Raw genomic sequence first — 13,112 nt, forward strand, 5'->3', positions numbered from 1 at the left:
TTTATTCAAATCTATGCAAATATCTGATTTTAAAAACGCGTGATGAAAACCCTTCCCGTGGGAATATGCAAATATATTCAAATGTCCTCAAAGGTGGGGGAAATAAACCTTTGATAATTGCGCCTAAATCCGTAAAAATAATCCCTGAAGTGATTAATCCAGAGTCGCTGTGATTCCGTAATTAACTTAGGTAATTAGGTCATAAAGATGCGCAAATATTTATAATGAGATGCATAAATAATAGTAGAATTATAATTAATGCATAAATTAATTGCAAACTTAATTTAAGGTGCAATAAGTGTAGATAAATACGTGATATTGGTACAATATATAAAAGAAATATTTATTAATCTATATTATTAATTTATTATAATTAGAATATTTCTATAGTGATATATAACGTATAATTGTAATAATTATAATAAATTATGGAATTGATTTTTATTTCTTCGGTAAAATAAAAAAATGCAAAATGAGAACGTTTCGAATAATGAAAACGCGCAAATTAATGACGCGCGCGTAATAAATTCGTAGTTTGCGTTGAATAATTGCGTAAGGAATGTGTAAATTAGGAAAATAAGGACCAGGAGGTTTGTAAACATTGAAATTAAATCCGTCAGAAATACGAGATAAAGAAATATGTGAATATTCAATAAATTTATGAATATCTATTGAACATTAAGTAAACGCAGAGTGAAAATAGGAATGTAAAGGAAGCAGGTGATTGACCAATCAGAGCGCGGCAATTACCGGATACACACGGAGCTCATTAGAAACACGCCCCGGCCGCCTAATTACCCTGAATCACCAATTAATTTACATTTCTAATGAATATTCCCTCCCCCTTTCCGTCGCCCCCTTAAGGCGGGCTCCACTTTCCCGCCATTTCCCTCAGGTCACGCCTCCATGACGTCACCCACCTTAGCCGCGCCCCTTTGCGGCTAGCGGGGAGTGGGCGGGGCTAACTCCCCGTCTAGACCGGAAGCGGAAGCGCTTGGGTGAGGGAGGGGGGTCGCACCGGAAGCCGGAAGTCGCCGTTGCCGCCGGGGGGGGGCGGGGCGCGACGCGGCCGCGAGAGCGAGTGAGGGGCTTGGGGGGGGGAGGGGCGGATTCCGGGGGGTCCCGGGGGGTCCCGGGGGGGGGTCGGGAGCCCCCAGTGGGTCCGGGGGGGTCTGGGGGGGTTGGGGGTGTGGTTTCCATGGTAACGCCCCCTTTTCCCCCCCCCCCCGCCTCAGCCCCCCCCCGGGATGTCGGAGCCGGCCCCGCCCCCCCCGCAGGAGGAGGAGGAGGAAGAGGAGGAGGAGGAAGGAGGTGGGGGAGGGGCGGCCGGGAGCCCCCCCGCGAACAAAAACAACCGCGGCTGTGAGTGGGGGAGGGGCGGGGGGGGGAGGGTGGGCGGTGGCACACGTGTCCCCGTGACCCCGGGGTGACCCCGCGTGTCCCTGTGGGTGACCCCAGTGTCCCCGGGGTGTCCCAGTGCCACCCCACGGGTGTCCCCGGTGTCCCCGTAGGTGTCACCCCTGTCCCCGCGTCCCCACAGGTGACCTCGATGTCCCCAGAGATGTCCCGCGTGTGTCCCCGCAGGTGTCCCAGCGCCACCCAATGGGTGTCACACGTGTCCCCATGTCCCCCTGGGTGTCCCGGGTGTGTCCCTGCGGGTGACCACAATGACCCCTGGGTGTCCCAGTGCCCCCCAATGGCTGTCCCGGTGTCCCTGCGGGAGTCCCCGGGGTCCCCTGAGTGTCCCGGTGGGTGTCCCTGTGTCCCCGGGCTGTCTCAGCACCCCCCAGTTGGTGTCCCAGTGTCCCCTGGGTGTCCCCGTGCCACCCAATGGTGTCACAGATGTCCCCGTGTCCCCAGGGTGTCCCGGCGCCCCCCAGTGGGTGTCCCCGTGTTCCCTGGCTGTCCCCTGGGTGTCCCAGTGCCCCCCAGTGGGTGTCACCCCAGTCCCCATGTCCCCTGGCTGTCCCCATGTCCCCTGGGTGTCCCAGTGTCACCCAATGGGTGTTCCTGTGTCCCCGGGCTGTCCCCGTGTCCCCTGGCTGTCCCCTGCGTGTCCCCGGGCTGTCCCTGGGCTGTCCCCGTGTTCCCTGGCTGTCCCCTGGGTGTCCCAGTGCCCCCCAGTGGGTGTCACCCCAGTCCCCATGTCCCCTGGCTGTCCCCATGTCCCCTGGGTGTCCCCTGGCTGTCCCTGGGCTGTCCCCGTGTCCCCTGGCTGTCCCCTGGGTGTCCCCTGGGTGTCCCCTGGCTGTCCCTGGGCTGTCCCCGTGTCCCCTGGCTGTCCCCTGGGTGTCCCCTGGGTGTCCCCTGGCTGTCCCCTGGGTGTCCCCTGCGTGTCCCCGGGCTGTCCCTGGGCTGTCCCCGTGTCCCCTGGCTGTCCCCTGGCTGTCCCCTGGCTGTCCCCGTGTCCCCCGTGTCCCCCGGTCGGGCCGTCCCTCACGCCGTCCCCGCGCCGTCCCCGCAGACCGGCCGGGCTCGCGGCGCTGTCGCCGCTGCCTCATCACCTTCCCCGACCCGGCCTTCGCCGCGCGCCACGCCAAGCGCCAGCACCCCGGGGACTTCGCCCGCGCCGCCCTGCGGGGGGCGCTCTTCGTCTGCTTCGTCTGCTCCCGCCCCTTCGGCTCCTCCCCCGCGCTGCTGCGTCACCAGCGAGGCCACGCCCAGCCCGCCAAGCCCGCCCCCGCCCCGCCTCCTCGAGCTCCGCCTCCTGCTCCTCCTCCTCCTCCTCCCGCCAAAGCCACGCCCCCTCTGAGCTGCACCGAGTGCGGGCGCGCCTTCGCCCGCGAGGGGGCGCTGCACCGGCACTACATCCGGCACGCGCGGGGGGAGCTCTGAGGGGGCGGGGCCGGCGGGGAGGGGGCGTGGTCTGCGCGGAAAGGGGCGGGGTTGAAGTGAGGAGCTGCCTCCCTCCCCCCTTGGGTGGATGGAAATAAAATGGGAGGTGGTGGAAGCGGATTGGTCCAAGGGTTGTGATGTCATCGGAGAGGGGTTAAAGGTAAAGGGGGCGGGGCTTGGGTGGGGGGAGGTAGAGAGCGGAAGAAACGACGGCAGCTCCTGATTGGTCGTGATGTCATTGAAGGGGAGGTGGAGGGCGGGGCTTGCATGACCCTCCCACCCAGGTGGGGGCGTTTCCTGTTCCCACCGTGACGTCATGTCGATGACGTCACCGCGCCCATCCCTCGATCCGTGACGTCACACCCCATTGATGACATCACCTCGATGACGCCACCGCACAGACGACGCCACGCCCATCAGCGACATCACATCCTGTTGATGACGTCACTTCCCCCTCCTCCCCAATGCGACGTCACACAACCAACCGGCGACCTCGCGTCCGCTTGACCACGCCCCCCCGTGACATCGCGCCGCTGACATCACGCCGCCAGTGACGTCACATCCTGCTGACCACGCCCTTCCCCTTTCCTCCGCGACATCACCACGCCCCTTGACGTCACGCCCACGTGGCGGGCGTGTCCTGGGGAGATGCGGGCGTGTCCCGGCTGGCGGTGGGCGTGTCCCAGGCGCGGTGGGCGTGTCCTCAGAGCTCCCCGCGGGCGTGCAGCATGTAGTGCTCGTGCAGCTCGGCCACCAGCCCGAAGGCGCCCGGGCACTCGGTGCAGCGGAAAGGGGCGGGGCTGGGCGGCCCGGGGGGCGTGGCCGAGGCGCGGGGAGGGGGCGGGGCGTGCCGGCGGGCGGGGGGCGGGGCGGGGGAGGGGCTGCGGCGGCGGCGGCGCCGCCCGTGCTCGCAGCGATGCGCCCCCAGCGCCCCCGGGGCCACGAAGCCCAGGCCGCACTCGGCGCAGATGTAATGGAATTTGAACGGGGGGGCGTGGCCCGGCGGGCTGGGGGCGTGGCTCGGAGGCGGGGCTCTCTGCGAGGCTCCTGCCGAGGTGGGCGGGGCCTGCGGGCGTTTCCGGCCCACGTGGTAACTGCGGTGCACCTTGAGGGCGCGGGAGGTGCCGAAGCCGCGCCCACACTCCGGGCACTTGTGCCACTCCTCGGCCACGCCTCCCGCGCGAGGGGCGGACACGCCCCCTGAGGTGTCGCCCGGGATGGCCACGCCCCCTGCGCCGGGCTCGTTGTCCCCTCCAGGCTCCGGGAAGGCTCGAGGCTCCTCCCCTAGGGGGCGTGGCCGGACACCTGTGGGAGAGGCGTGAAAAGGGGGAGGGGTTAGGGAGGGGGAGGGGTTAAAGGGAGTGTCTCTAGAGTGGGGGAGGGGTGACCCAAAGGGGGGAGGGGCCAGGGAGGGAATTACTGCCCCCCACATTGGGGGCGGGGTTTTTTCCCGCGGGGGGGGAGGGGCGGTACCTGCACAGCCGTTGGCGGGGGGGGAGGGGCCTCGTGGCTCCTCCTCCTCTTCCTCCTCCTCCTCCTCTTCCTCCTCCTCCCCCGACGTGACCCCGGAGCCGGATCCGTCCTCAGGCAGCGCTGGGGGCGCTGGGGGCGGGGCCACGCCCATCACGGCACCGGCCACGCCCCTTATCCCCCTAAACCCCGCCCACTCTGCGCCCCAGGCTCACCGCCCTCCTCTTCCTCCTCTTCTTCCTCTTCTTCCTCCTCCTCCTCTTCCTCCTCCTCCTCCTCCTCCTCGAAGGCGCCGTCCTCGCTCCCCGGGCCCCGCCCCGCCGCCATCATGGCCGCCCTGCCCCGCCCCACCCCCCAGGGACACGCCCACACGTGGAAAACGGGACACGCCCACCTCGCCCCAGCCCTTCCCTACCCCAAATGGGGTTGGGGCCTCTCAAGACGCGCCCACCATGCTTCAGGGCCCGCCCACCACTTCCGGGGCGCGCACATCATGCCATAAACCACGCCCACCGTGCCCCAAGTCCCTCGCAGCATCCCATCGGCCCCGCCCACCAATCCCTGAGCCCCCTCCCATCTCCGAGATCCACTTTGCATCCCGCAAGCCCCGCCCATTGTGTCCGACCCCTCCCCCACTTTCCCAAGCCCCCCCCCCCACGCTCTGGCCCCTCCCCCTTGCCAAAGCCCCTTTTTCCCCTGCCCCAACGCCCCGCCCACCACCCCACAAGCCCCTCCCACCACTCTCAAAGCCCCTCCCCCACCCCCCCACCCCACTGATCCCCCCAGACCCCTCCCCCACCTTCCCATCCCTATCATCCCCAAGCCCCGCCCCCAATTAAACCCCTCCCCTTTCCCCGCGCGGGCCCCTCCCCCTTTCTCTCCCCGCCGTCAATCCCACAATGCCCCGCGCGCCGGCTGCGCTGCTGGGGGGGAGGGGCGAGGCCTTCCCTCCTCCCGGCCCGCTGGGGGGCGCTGTCCCCGCGCTCCCACAATGCCCCGCGCGCCCCTCCCCCCCCGTCCCCTCCCCCTCCCCCGCCCGGGGCCGTTCTCACCGCCCGGAGCCGCTCCCGGAGCCGCCGCCGCCGCCGCCCCCGCGGCGCATGCGCCAGGGGGCGTGACTTATCCATAACCACGCCCCCAACCTCAACACGCCCCCCGCTTTCCCTTAAAACCCCGCCCGCTGCTTTGAAACACGCCCCAGCCCCTTTAAACCCCGCCCCGCCCGTTTAAAACCCCGCCCCTTTTGGCTCTGCCGTCGGTCACGCCCCCTTTGCAGCGACACGTGACCTCGCGGGGGACACGTGACTTTGTTTTGGGGTTTTTTGGGGGGGCGGGGACACGTGACCGGGAGGGGGGAGAAGCCACGCCCCCCGAGAGCGAAACTGGGGCGGGGGGGGGGGAGGGGAGGGGAAACCCCGAGTTTGGGGGGGCTGGGAACCCCAAATCTGTGGGGCGGGGACACCGGGGACCCCAAATCTCTGGGGTGACCCCAAATCTGTGGGGCGGGGACACCGGGGACCCCAAATCTATGGGGATCCCCAAATCTATGGGGCAGGGACGAGGGGACCCCAAATCTATGGGGTGGGGTTACAGGGTGACCCCAAATCAATGGGGCAGGGACATGGGGACACCCCAAATCTATGGGGTCGGGAGTCTCAGGAGCTTCAAATCTATGGGGAAGGGATAGGGGGGGACCCCAAATCTATGGGGTGACCCCAAATCTATGGGGAACCCTAAATCTGTGGGGCAGAGAACACGGGATGACCCCAAATCTATGGGGCCGGGAGTCTCAGGACCCCAAAATCTCTGAGGGTGACCCCAAATCTGTGGGGCAGGAACATGGGGTGACCCCAAATCTGTGGGGCAGGGACACGGCGTGACCCCAAATCTGTGACCCCAAATCTGTGGGGCAGGAACACGGCGTGACCCCAAATCTGTGGGGCAGGAACACGGCGTGACCCCAAATCTGTGACCCCAAATCTATGAGGCAGGGACATGGCGTGACCCCAAATCTGTGACCCCAAATCTATGGGGCAGGAACACGGCGCGACCCCAAATCTGTGACCCCAAATCTATGGGGCAGGAACACGGCGCGACCCCAAATCTGTGACCCCAAATCTATGGGGCAGGAACACGGCGCGACCCCAAATCTGTGACCCCAAATGTGTGGGGCAGGAACACGGCGTGACCCCAAATCTGTGACCCCAAATCTGTGGGGCAGGAACACGGTGTGACCCCAAATCTGTGACCCCAAATCTGTGGGGCAGGAACACGGCGTGACCCCAAATCTGTGGGGCAGGAACACGGCGTGACCCCAAATCTGTGACCCCAAATGTGTGGGGCAGGAACACGGCGTGACCCCAAATCTGTGACCCCAAATCTGTGGGGCAGGAACACGGCGTTACCCCAGATCTATGACCCCAAATCTGTGGGGCAGGGACACGGCGTGACCCCAAATCTGTGGGGCAGGAACACGGCGTGACCCCAGATCTGTGACCCCAAATCTGTGGGGCAGGAACACGGCGTGACCCCAAATCTGTGACCCCAAATCTGTGGGGCAGGAACACGGCGTGACCCCAAATCTGTGACCCCAAATCTATGGGGCAGGGACAAGGCGCGACCCCAAATCTGTGACCCCAAATCTGTGGGGCAGGGACACGGCGTGACCCCAAATCTGTGACCCCAAATCTATGAGGCAGGGACATGGCGTGACCCCAAATCTGTGACCCCAAATCTATGGGGCAGGAACACGGCGCGACCCCAAATCTGTGACCCCAAATCTATGGGGCAGGAACACGGCGCGACCCCAAATCTGTGACCCCAAATCTATGGGGCAGGAACACGGCGCGACCCCAAATCTGTGACCCCAAATCTATGGGGCAGGGACACGGCGTGACCCCAAATCTGTGACCCCAAATCTATGAGGCAGGGACAAGGCGTGACCCCAAATCTCTGGGGCAGGGACAAGGCGTGACCCCAAATCTGTGGGGCAGGAACACGGCGTGACCCCAAATCTGTGGGGTGACCCCAAACCCGCGGGCCCCGGATATGGGGCGGCCCCACACCCGCCCGCCCTCCCCCCCCCGGGGTCAATGGGGCAGAGGTTGGGGGGTGGGGCACCCCCGGGCGCCCATAATTACCCCGTGGGGTGGGGGCGGTCGGGGGCGGCTGCCCCACATTCCAGGGCCGGGCCGCCGCCCCGCCCCACACATCGGGGGTGGGGGATAAAGGGAACCCCCTCCCCCCGCCCCACAGCGCCGACCCCACGGATCCCTGCCCCCCAAGCCGGGATGGAGCCGCGGCTGCTGCTGGCGCTGGGAGCGCTCCTGGGGGGTACGGGGGGCGCTGGGGGGCGGTTATGGGGCGGTTATGGGGCGCTGGGGGGCGGGGGAGTGCTCTGGGGTCCCATGGGTGCTGTGGGGTGCTGGGGGGGGTTATGGGGCGGTTATGGGGCGCTATGGGGTGGTATAGGGGCTGTGGGGTGTTGTGGGGTGCTGTGGGGCGGTTATGGGGCGCTGGGGGGTGGGGGAATGCTCTGGGGTCCCATGGGTGCTGTGGGGTGCTGGGGGGGGTTATGGGGCGGTTATGGGGCGCTATGGGGTGGTATAGGGGCTGTGGGGTGTTGTGGGGTGCTGGGGGGGGTTATGGGGCGCTATGGGGTGGGGGAATGCTCTGGGGGTCCCAGGGGTGCTGGGGGGCGGTTATGGGGCGGTTATGGGGCGCTGGGGGGTGGGGGAATGCTCCGGGGTCCCATGGGTGCTGTGGGGCGGTTATGGGGCGGTTATGGGGCGGTTATGGGGCGCTATGGGGTGGGGGAATGCTCTGGGGGTCCCAGGGGTGCTGGGGGGCGGTTATGGGGCGGTTATGGGGCGGTTATGGGGCGCTGGGGGGCGGGGGAATGCTCTGGGGTCCCATGGGTGCTGTGGGGCGGTTATGGGGCGGTTATGGGGCGGTTATGGGGCGCTATGGGGTGGAGGAATGCTCTGGGGTCCCATGGGTACTGTGGGGTGCTGGGGGGCGGTTATGGGGCGGTTATGGGGTGCTATGGGGTGGTATAGGGGCTGTGGGGTGTTATGGGGCTGTTATGGGGTGCTGGGGGGGGTTATGGGGCGCTATGGGGTGGGGGAATGCTCTGGGGGTCCCAGGGGTGCTGGGGGGCGGTTATGGGGCGCTATGGGGTTGGGGAGTGCTGTGGGGTGCTGTGGGGTTTCAGGGGGATGTGGGGTGTCCTGGGGGATCTGTAGGGGTCCTGGGGGGTCCCATGGGTTCTATGGGGCGGTTATGGGGTGCTATGGGGTGGCACAGGGTCCCATGGGTGCTATGGGGTGCTATGGGGCGGTTATGGGGTGCTGGGGGGGGGGGTTATGGGGTGCTATGGGGTGGGGGAGTGCTGTGGGGTGCTGTGGGGCTTCAGGGGGATGTGGGGTGTCCTGGGGGGTCCCATGGGTGCTATGGGGCAGTTATGGGGTGCTGTGGGGTGGCACAGGGTCCCATGGGTGCTATGGGGTGCTATGGGGCGGTTATGGGGCGCTGGGGGGTGCTATGGGGTGCTATGGGGTGCTGGGGACGGTTATGGGGGTGTTATGGGGTGGGGGAATGCTCTGGGGTCCCATGGGTGCTATGGGGTGCTGTGGGGCGGTTATGGGGCGCTGTGGGGTGGCACAGGGTCCCATGGGTGCTATGGGGTGCTGTGGGGCGGTTATGGGGCGCTGTGGGGTGGCACAGGGTCCCATGGGTGCTATGGGGTGCTGTGGGGCGGTTATGGGGCGGTTATGGGGCGCTGGGGCGGGTTATGGGCAGGGGAATGCTATGGGGTGCTATGGGGTGCTATGGGGTGCCATGGGTCTCCATTGGGTCCTATGGGTGCTACAGGATCTATGGGTCTCCAGAGGGTCTATGGGGTCTCTATGGGGCTCTATAGGATCTGTGGGGCTCTGTGGGGTCTGGGGGATCTCTATGGGGTCCTATGGGTCTCTATGGGGTCTGGGGATCTCTATGGGGTCCTATGGGTCTCTATGGGGTCTGGGGGATCTCTATGGGGTCCTATGGGTCTCTATGGGGTCTGTGGGTCTCGATGGGGTTCCATGGGGCTCTGTGGGGTTCTATGGGGCACTGGGGAGTCCTATGGGTGCTATGGGGCACTGGGCGGTCTCTATAAGATTCTATGGGTCCCTGTAGGATCTATGGGGCTCTATGGGGTCTATGGGTCTCGATGGGTCTCTATGGGGCCTGGGGGTCCCTATAGGGTCTATGGGGCTCTGTGGGGCACTGCGGAGTCACTATGGGGTCTATGGGGTCTATGGGGCTCTATGGGGTCTATGGGTCTCTATGGGGCCGGGGGGGTCCCTATAGGATCTGTGGGTCTCTATGGGGTCTATGGGGCTCTATGGGGCTCTATGGGGTTCTATGGGTCCCAATAGGATCTATGGGGTTCTATGGGGTCTGTGGGGCACTGGGGGTTCTCTATGGGTTTCTATGGGGCCAGGGGGTCCCTATAGGATCTGTGGGTCTCTATGGGGTCTATGGGGCTCTATGGGGTCTATGGGGCTCTATGGGTCCCAATAGGATCTGTGGGGTTCTGTGGGGCACTGGGAGGTCCCTATGGGTCCCATTAGGATCTATGGGTCTCTATGGGGTTCTATGGGGCCGGGAGGTCCCTATAGGATCTATGGGGTCTGTGGGTCTCTATGGGGCTCTATGGGGCCGGGGGGTCCCTACGGGATCCTTGGGGGTCCCATGGGGGTTCCCCTCCCCCCCCCTCTGACCCCGCTCCCCTCCCCCCACAGCTCTGTGTCCCCTCCCCCCCCCTGGAGGCCGCCCCCGCCCCTCCCCCCGGCTGCCCTTGGGCCGCCCCTCCCCCCACCCCGCCCGCCCGCCCACCCCTCCCCCACTGCCCCCGGACTGCGACTCCGCCACTTCCGGGTCAGCCCCGGAGGACTTCCGGGTCACCGGCGGCTCGAGGGGCGACGAGGGACGCGGCGCTGACGTCACCGCCGGAAGTGTCACCGCCACCAGTACCGCAGCCCCGACCGGAAGTGTCACCACGCAGGACGGAAGTGTCACCGCCCCGGCCGGAAGTGTCACCCCGTCCCCAGGAAGTGATGAAGTCTTGGTGGCCACCGATGGGGGCGTGGCCCTGGAGGGGACACTCGGTGCCCCCAACTGCTCCGGGGACACTTCAGGACACGGCCCCGATGTCCCCGGAGATGCCACCACCGCGGCCGGAAGTGTCACCGCGTCCCCAGGAAGTGACAACCTGGTGGTGGCCGCTGGGAATGTCACAGCCGAGGAGGGGACAGAAGAACCCGATGTCACCGGTGACCCTGGGGACACTGTGGGACACCTCGATGACGTCACAGGAAATGCCACCACCACAATGACCTTTGTCACGGCGTCCCCAGGAAGTGACAACCTGGTGGTGGCCACTGGCAATGACACAGCCACGGAGGGGACAGAAGGTCCGGGTGTCACCGGTGACCCTGGGGACACTTGGGGACACCTCAGTGACGTCACCGGAGATGCCACCACGGTGGTGGCACCTGTGACCACGCCCCCAGGAAGTGACAAGTTGCTGGAGGCCACCAATGGGGACGTGGCCATGGAGGGGACAGAAGAACCCGATGTCACCGCTGACCCTGGGGACACTGTGGGACACCTCGATGACGTCACCGGAGATGCCACCACCACCGTGACCTTTGTCACAGTGTCCCCAGCAGGTGACAATCTCGTGGTGGCCAGTGACGATGACACAACCCTGGAGGGGACAACCCAGCCCGATGTCACCGGTGGCCCTGGGGACACCGTGGGACGTGACAGCAAGGTCACTGAAGGTGCCACCACCCCGGTTGGACTCGTGACCAAGTCCCCAGCAGGTGACCGCGGTGGGGACGTGGCCCTGGAGGGGACACTCGGTGCCACCAACTGCTCCGGGGACGCGTCGGGACACGGCCCCGATGTCCCCGGAGATGTCACCACGCCCCCAGGAAGTGACAACCTGGTGGTGGCCGCTGGCAATGTCACAGCCGAGGAGGGGACAGAAGAACCCGATGTCACCGGTGACCCCAGGGACAGTTGGGGACACCTCGATGATGTCACAGGAAATGCCACCGCCACGGTGACCTTTGTCACCCCATCCCCAGGAGATGGCAAAGTGCTGGTGGCCAGTGACGATGACACAACTCTGGAGGGGACAACCCAACCCGATGTCACCGCTGACCCTGGGGACACTTGGGGACACCTCAGTGACATCACTGGAGATGCCACCACGGTGGTGGCACCTGTGACCACGCCCCCAGGAAGCGACAAGTTGCTGGTGGCCACCAATGGGGGCGTGGCCATGGAGGGGACAGAAGAACCCGATGTCACCGCTGACCCCGGGGACATTGTGGGTCACCTCAGTGACGTCACCGGAGATGCCACCACCACCGTGACCTTTGTCACGGCGTCCCCAGCAGGTGACAATCTCGTGGTGGCCAGTGACGATGACACAGCCGTGGAGGGGACAGAAGAACCCGATGTCACCGGTGACCCCAGGGACATTTGGGGACACCTCAGTGACGTCACAGGAAATGCCACCACCACGGTGACCTCTGACCCAGCGTCCCCAGCAGGGGACAAAGTCTTGGTGGCCAGTGACGATGACACAACTGTGGAGGGGACAGAAGGTCCGGGTGTCACCGGTGGCCCTGGGGACATCCTGGGACTTGTCACCAATGTCCCCAGGGAAGCCACCACCCCGGTGGCACCTGTGACGTCTCCACCAGCAGGTGACATTGATGGGGGCGTGGCCCTGGAGGGGACACTCGGTGCCACCAACTGCTCCGGGGACACTTCAGGACACGGCCCCGATGTCCCCGGAGATGCCACCACCGCGGCCGGAAGTGTCACCGCGTCCCCAGGAAGTGACAACCTGGTGGTGGCCGCTGGGAATGTCACAGCCGAGGAGGGGACAGAAGAACCCGATGTCACCGGTGACCCCAGGGACAGTTGGGGACACCTCGATGACGTCACCGGAAATGCCACCGCCACGGTGACCTCTGACCCAGCGTCCCCAGCAGGTGGCAAAGTCCTGGTGGCCAGTGACAATGACACAACCCTGGAGGGGACAGAAGAACCCGATGTCACCGGTGACCCCAGGGACACTTGGGGACATTTTAATGACGTCACCGGAGATGTCACCACAGTGGTGGCACCTGTGACCACGCCCCCAGGAAGTGACAACCTGGTGGTGGCCACTGGGAATGACACAGCCGAGGAGGGGACAACCCAACCCGACGTCACCGGTGGGCCTGGGGACGCTGTGGGACACCTCAGTGACGTCACCGGCGTGGCCACGCCCCCAGGCGGTGACCCCGGCCGTGACCTCGCCCTGGAGGGGACGCTCGCTGCCACCAACTGCTCCGGGGGCGCCTCGAGGCCACGCCCCCGCGATGTCACCACTCCCGCCGCGGTGACGTCCCCGGTGGGCGGAGCCGCCGCCACGCCCCCCGAGGGCGACGCCATCATGGTGGCCCCGGGTGGTGACGTCATTGGTGATGATGTCACCGGATGCAGACACCCCCCGGCCCCTCCCCCTCCCCCGGCCGCGTTTCCGGTCACCGCCGCCCCTCCCCCACACGGCGCCCCCGGGGGCTCAAGCCCCTCCCCCTACTCTTCGCCCCTCCCCCTCCTCTCCTTCCTCCTGCTCCCGCTCCTCCTCCTCTGACCACGCCCCTTCTGCTATTTATAAGCCCCTCCCACCTAATAAAAGATGATTGGTCAGCTGGTTGTGATGTCATGTCGTGGACGGGTTGGACACGCCCCTCCCG

General features: G+C 65.1%; 3 protein-coding genes across 3 annotated transcripts; 2 read left to right on the forward strand and 1 right to left on the reverse strand.

Annotated features, from left to right (window-relative positions):
- The first annotated feature begins 1,236 nt into the window (after positions 1-1,236).
- On the forward strand, positions 1,237-2,950 carry ZNF576 (zinc finger protein 576). The gene is made up of 2 exons (XM_066208335.1): positions 1,237-1,362; positions 2,465-2,950. Exons 1-2 carry the CDS (start codon positions 1,248-1,250, stop codon positions 2,833-2,835), a joined length of 486 nt encoding a protein of 161 aa, XP_066064432.1. The 5' UTR covers positions 1,237-1,247; the 3' UTR covers positions 2,836-2,950.
- A 104-nt stretch (positions 2,951-3,054) lies between these two features.
- LOC136304913 (zinc finger protein 428-like) lies at positions 3,055-5,425 on the reverse strand. The gene is made up of 4 exons (XM_066208334.1): positions 5,358-5,425; positions 4,521-4,642; positions 4,309-4,437; positions 3,055-4,140 (listed from the first exon to the last, which is right to left on the reverse strand). The coding sequence occupies exons 1-4, from the start codon at positions 5,405-5,407 to the stop codon at positions 3,539-3,541; spliced, it is 903 nt and encodes a 300-aa protein (XP_066064431.1). The 5' UTR covers positions 5,408-5,425; the 3' UTR covers positions 3,055-3,538.
- Positions 5,426-7,595: 2,170 nt separating this feature from the next.
- LOC136304919 (mucin-19-like) lies at positions 7,596-13,009 on the forward strand. The gene is made up of 2 exons (XM_066208338.1): positions 7,596-7,638; positions 10,092-13,009. Exons 1-2 carry the CDS (start codon positions 7,596-7,598, stop codon positions 13,007-13,009), a joined length of 2,961 nt encoding a protein of 986 aa, XP_066064435.1.
- The last annotated feature ends 103 nt before the right edge of the window (positions 13,010-13,112 follow it).

Source organism: Chamaea fasciata, unplaced genomic scaffold (assembly GCF_029207755.1).
Source record: "Chamaea fasciata isolate MVZ Bird 193981 ecotype frontalis unplaced genomic scaffold, bChaFas1.0.hap1 SCAF_216, whole genome shotgun sequence".
Classification (NCBI taxonomy): domain Eukaryota; kingdom Metazoa; phylum Chordata; class Aves; order Passeriformes; family Sylviidae; genus Chamaea; species Chamaea fasciata.

Bases quoted from the DNA above. Each gene is read 5' to 3' on its own strand.
- ZNF576 (XM_066208335.1), top strand. From the start codon at position 1,248: ATGTCGGAGCCGGCCCCGCCCCCCCCGCAGGAGGAGGAGGAGGAAGAG. The intron at 1,363-2,464 runs GTGAGTGGGGGA...CCGTCCCCGCAG, and splicing joins GAACAAAAACAACCGCGGCT to ACCGGCCGGGCTCGCGGCGC.
- LOC136304913 (XM_066208334.1), bottom strand. From the start codon at position 5,407: ATGCGCCGCGGGGGCGGCGGCGGCGGCGGCTCCGGGAGCGGCTCCGGG. The intron at 4,643-5,357 runs GTGAGAACGGCC...GGGGCGGGGCAG, and splicing joins TCCGGGAGCGGCTCCGGGCG to GGCGGCCATGATGGCGGCGG. The intron at 4,438-4,520 runs GTGAGCCTGGGG...CCCCGCCCCCAG, and splicing joins AGAGGAGGAAGAGGAGGGCG to CGCCCCCAGCGCTGCCTGAG.
- LOC136304919 (XM_066208338.1), top strand. From the start codon at position 7,596: ATGGAGCCGCGGCTGCTGCTGGCGCTGGGAGCGCTCCTGGGGG. The intron at 7,639-10,091 runs GTACGGGGGGCG...CTCCCCCCACAG, and splicing joins GCTGGGAGCGCTCCTGGGGG to CTCTGTGTCCCCTCCCCCCC.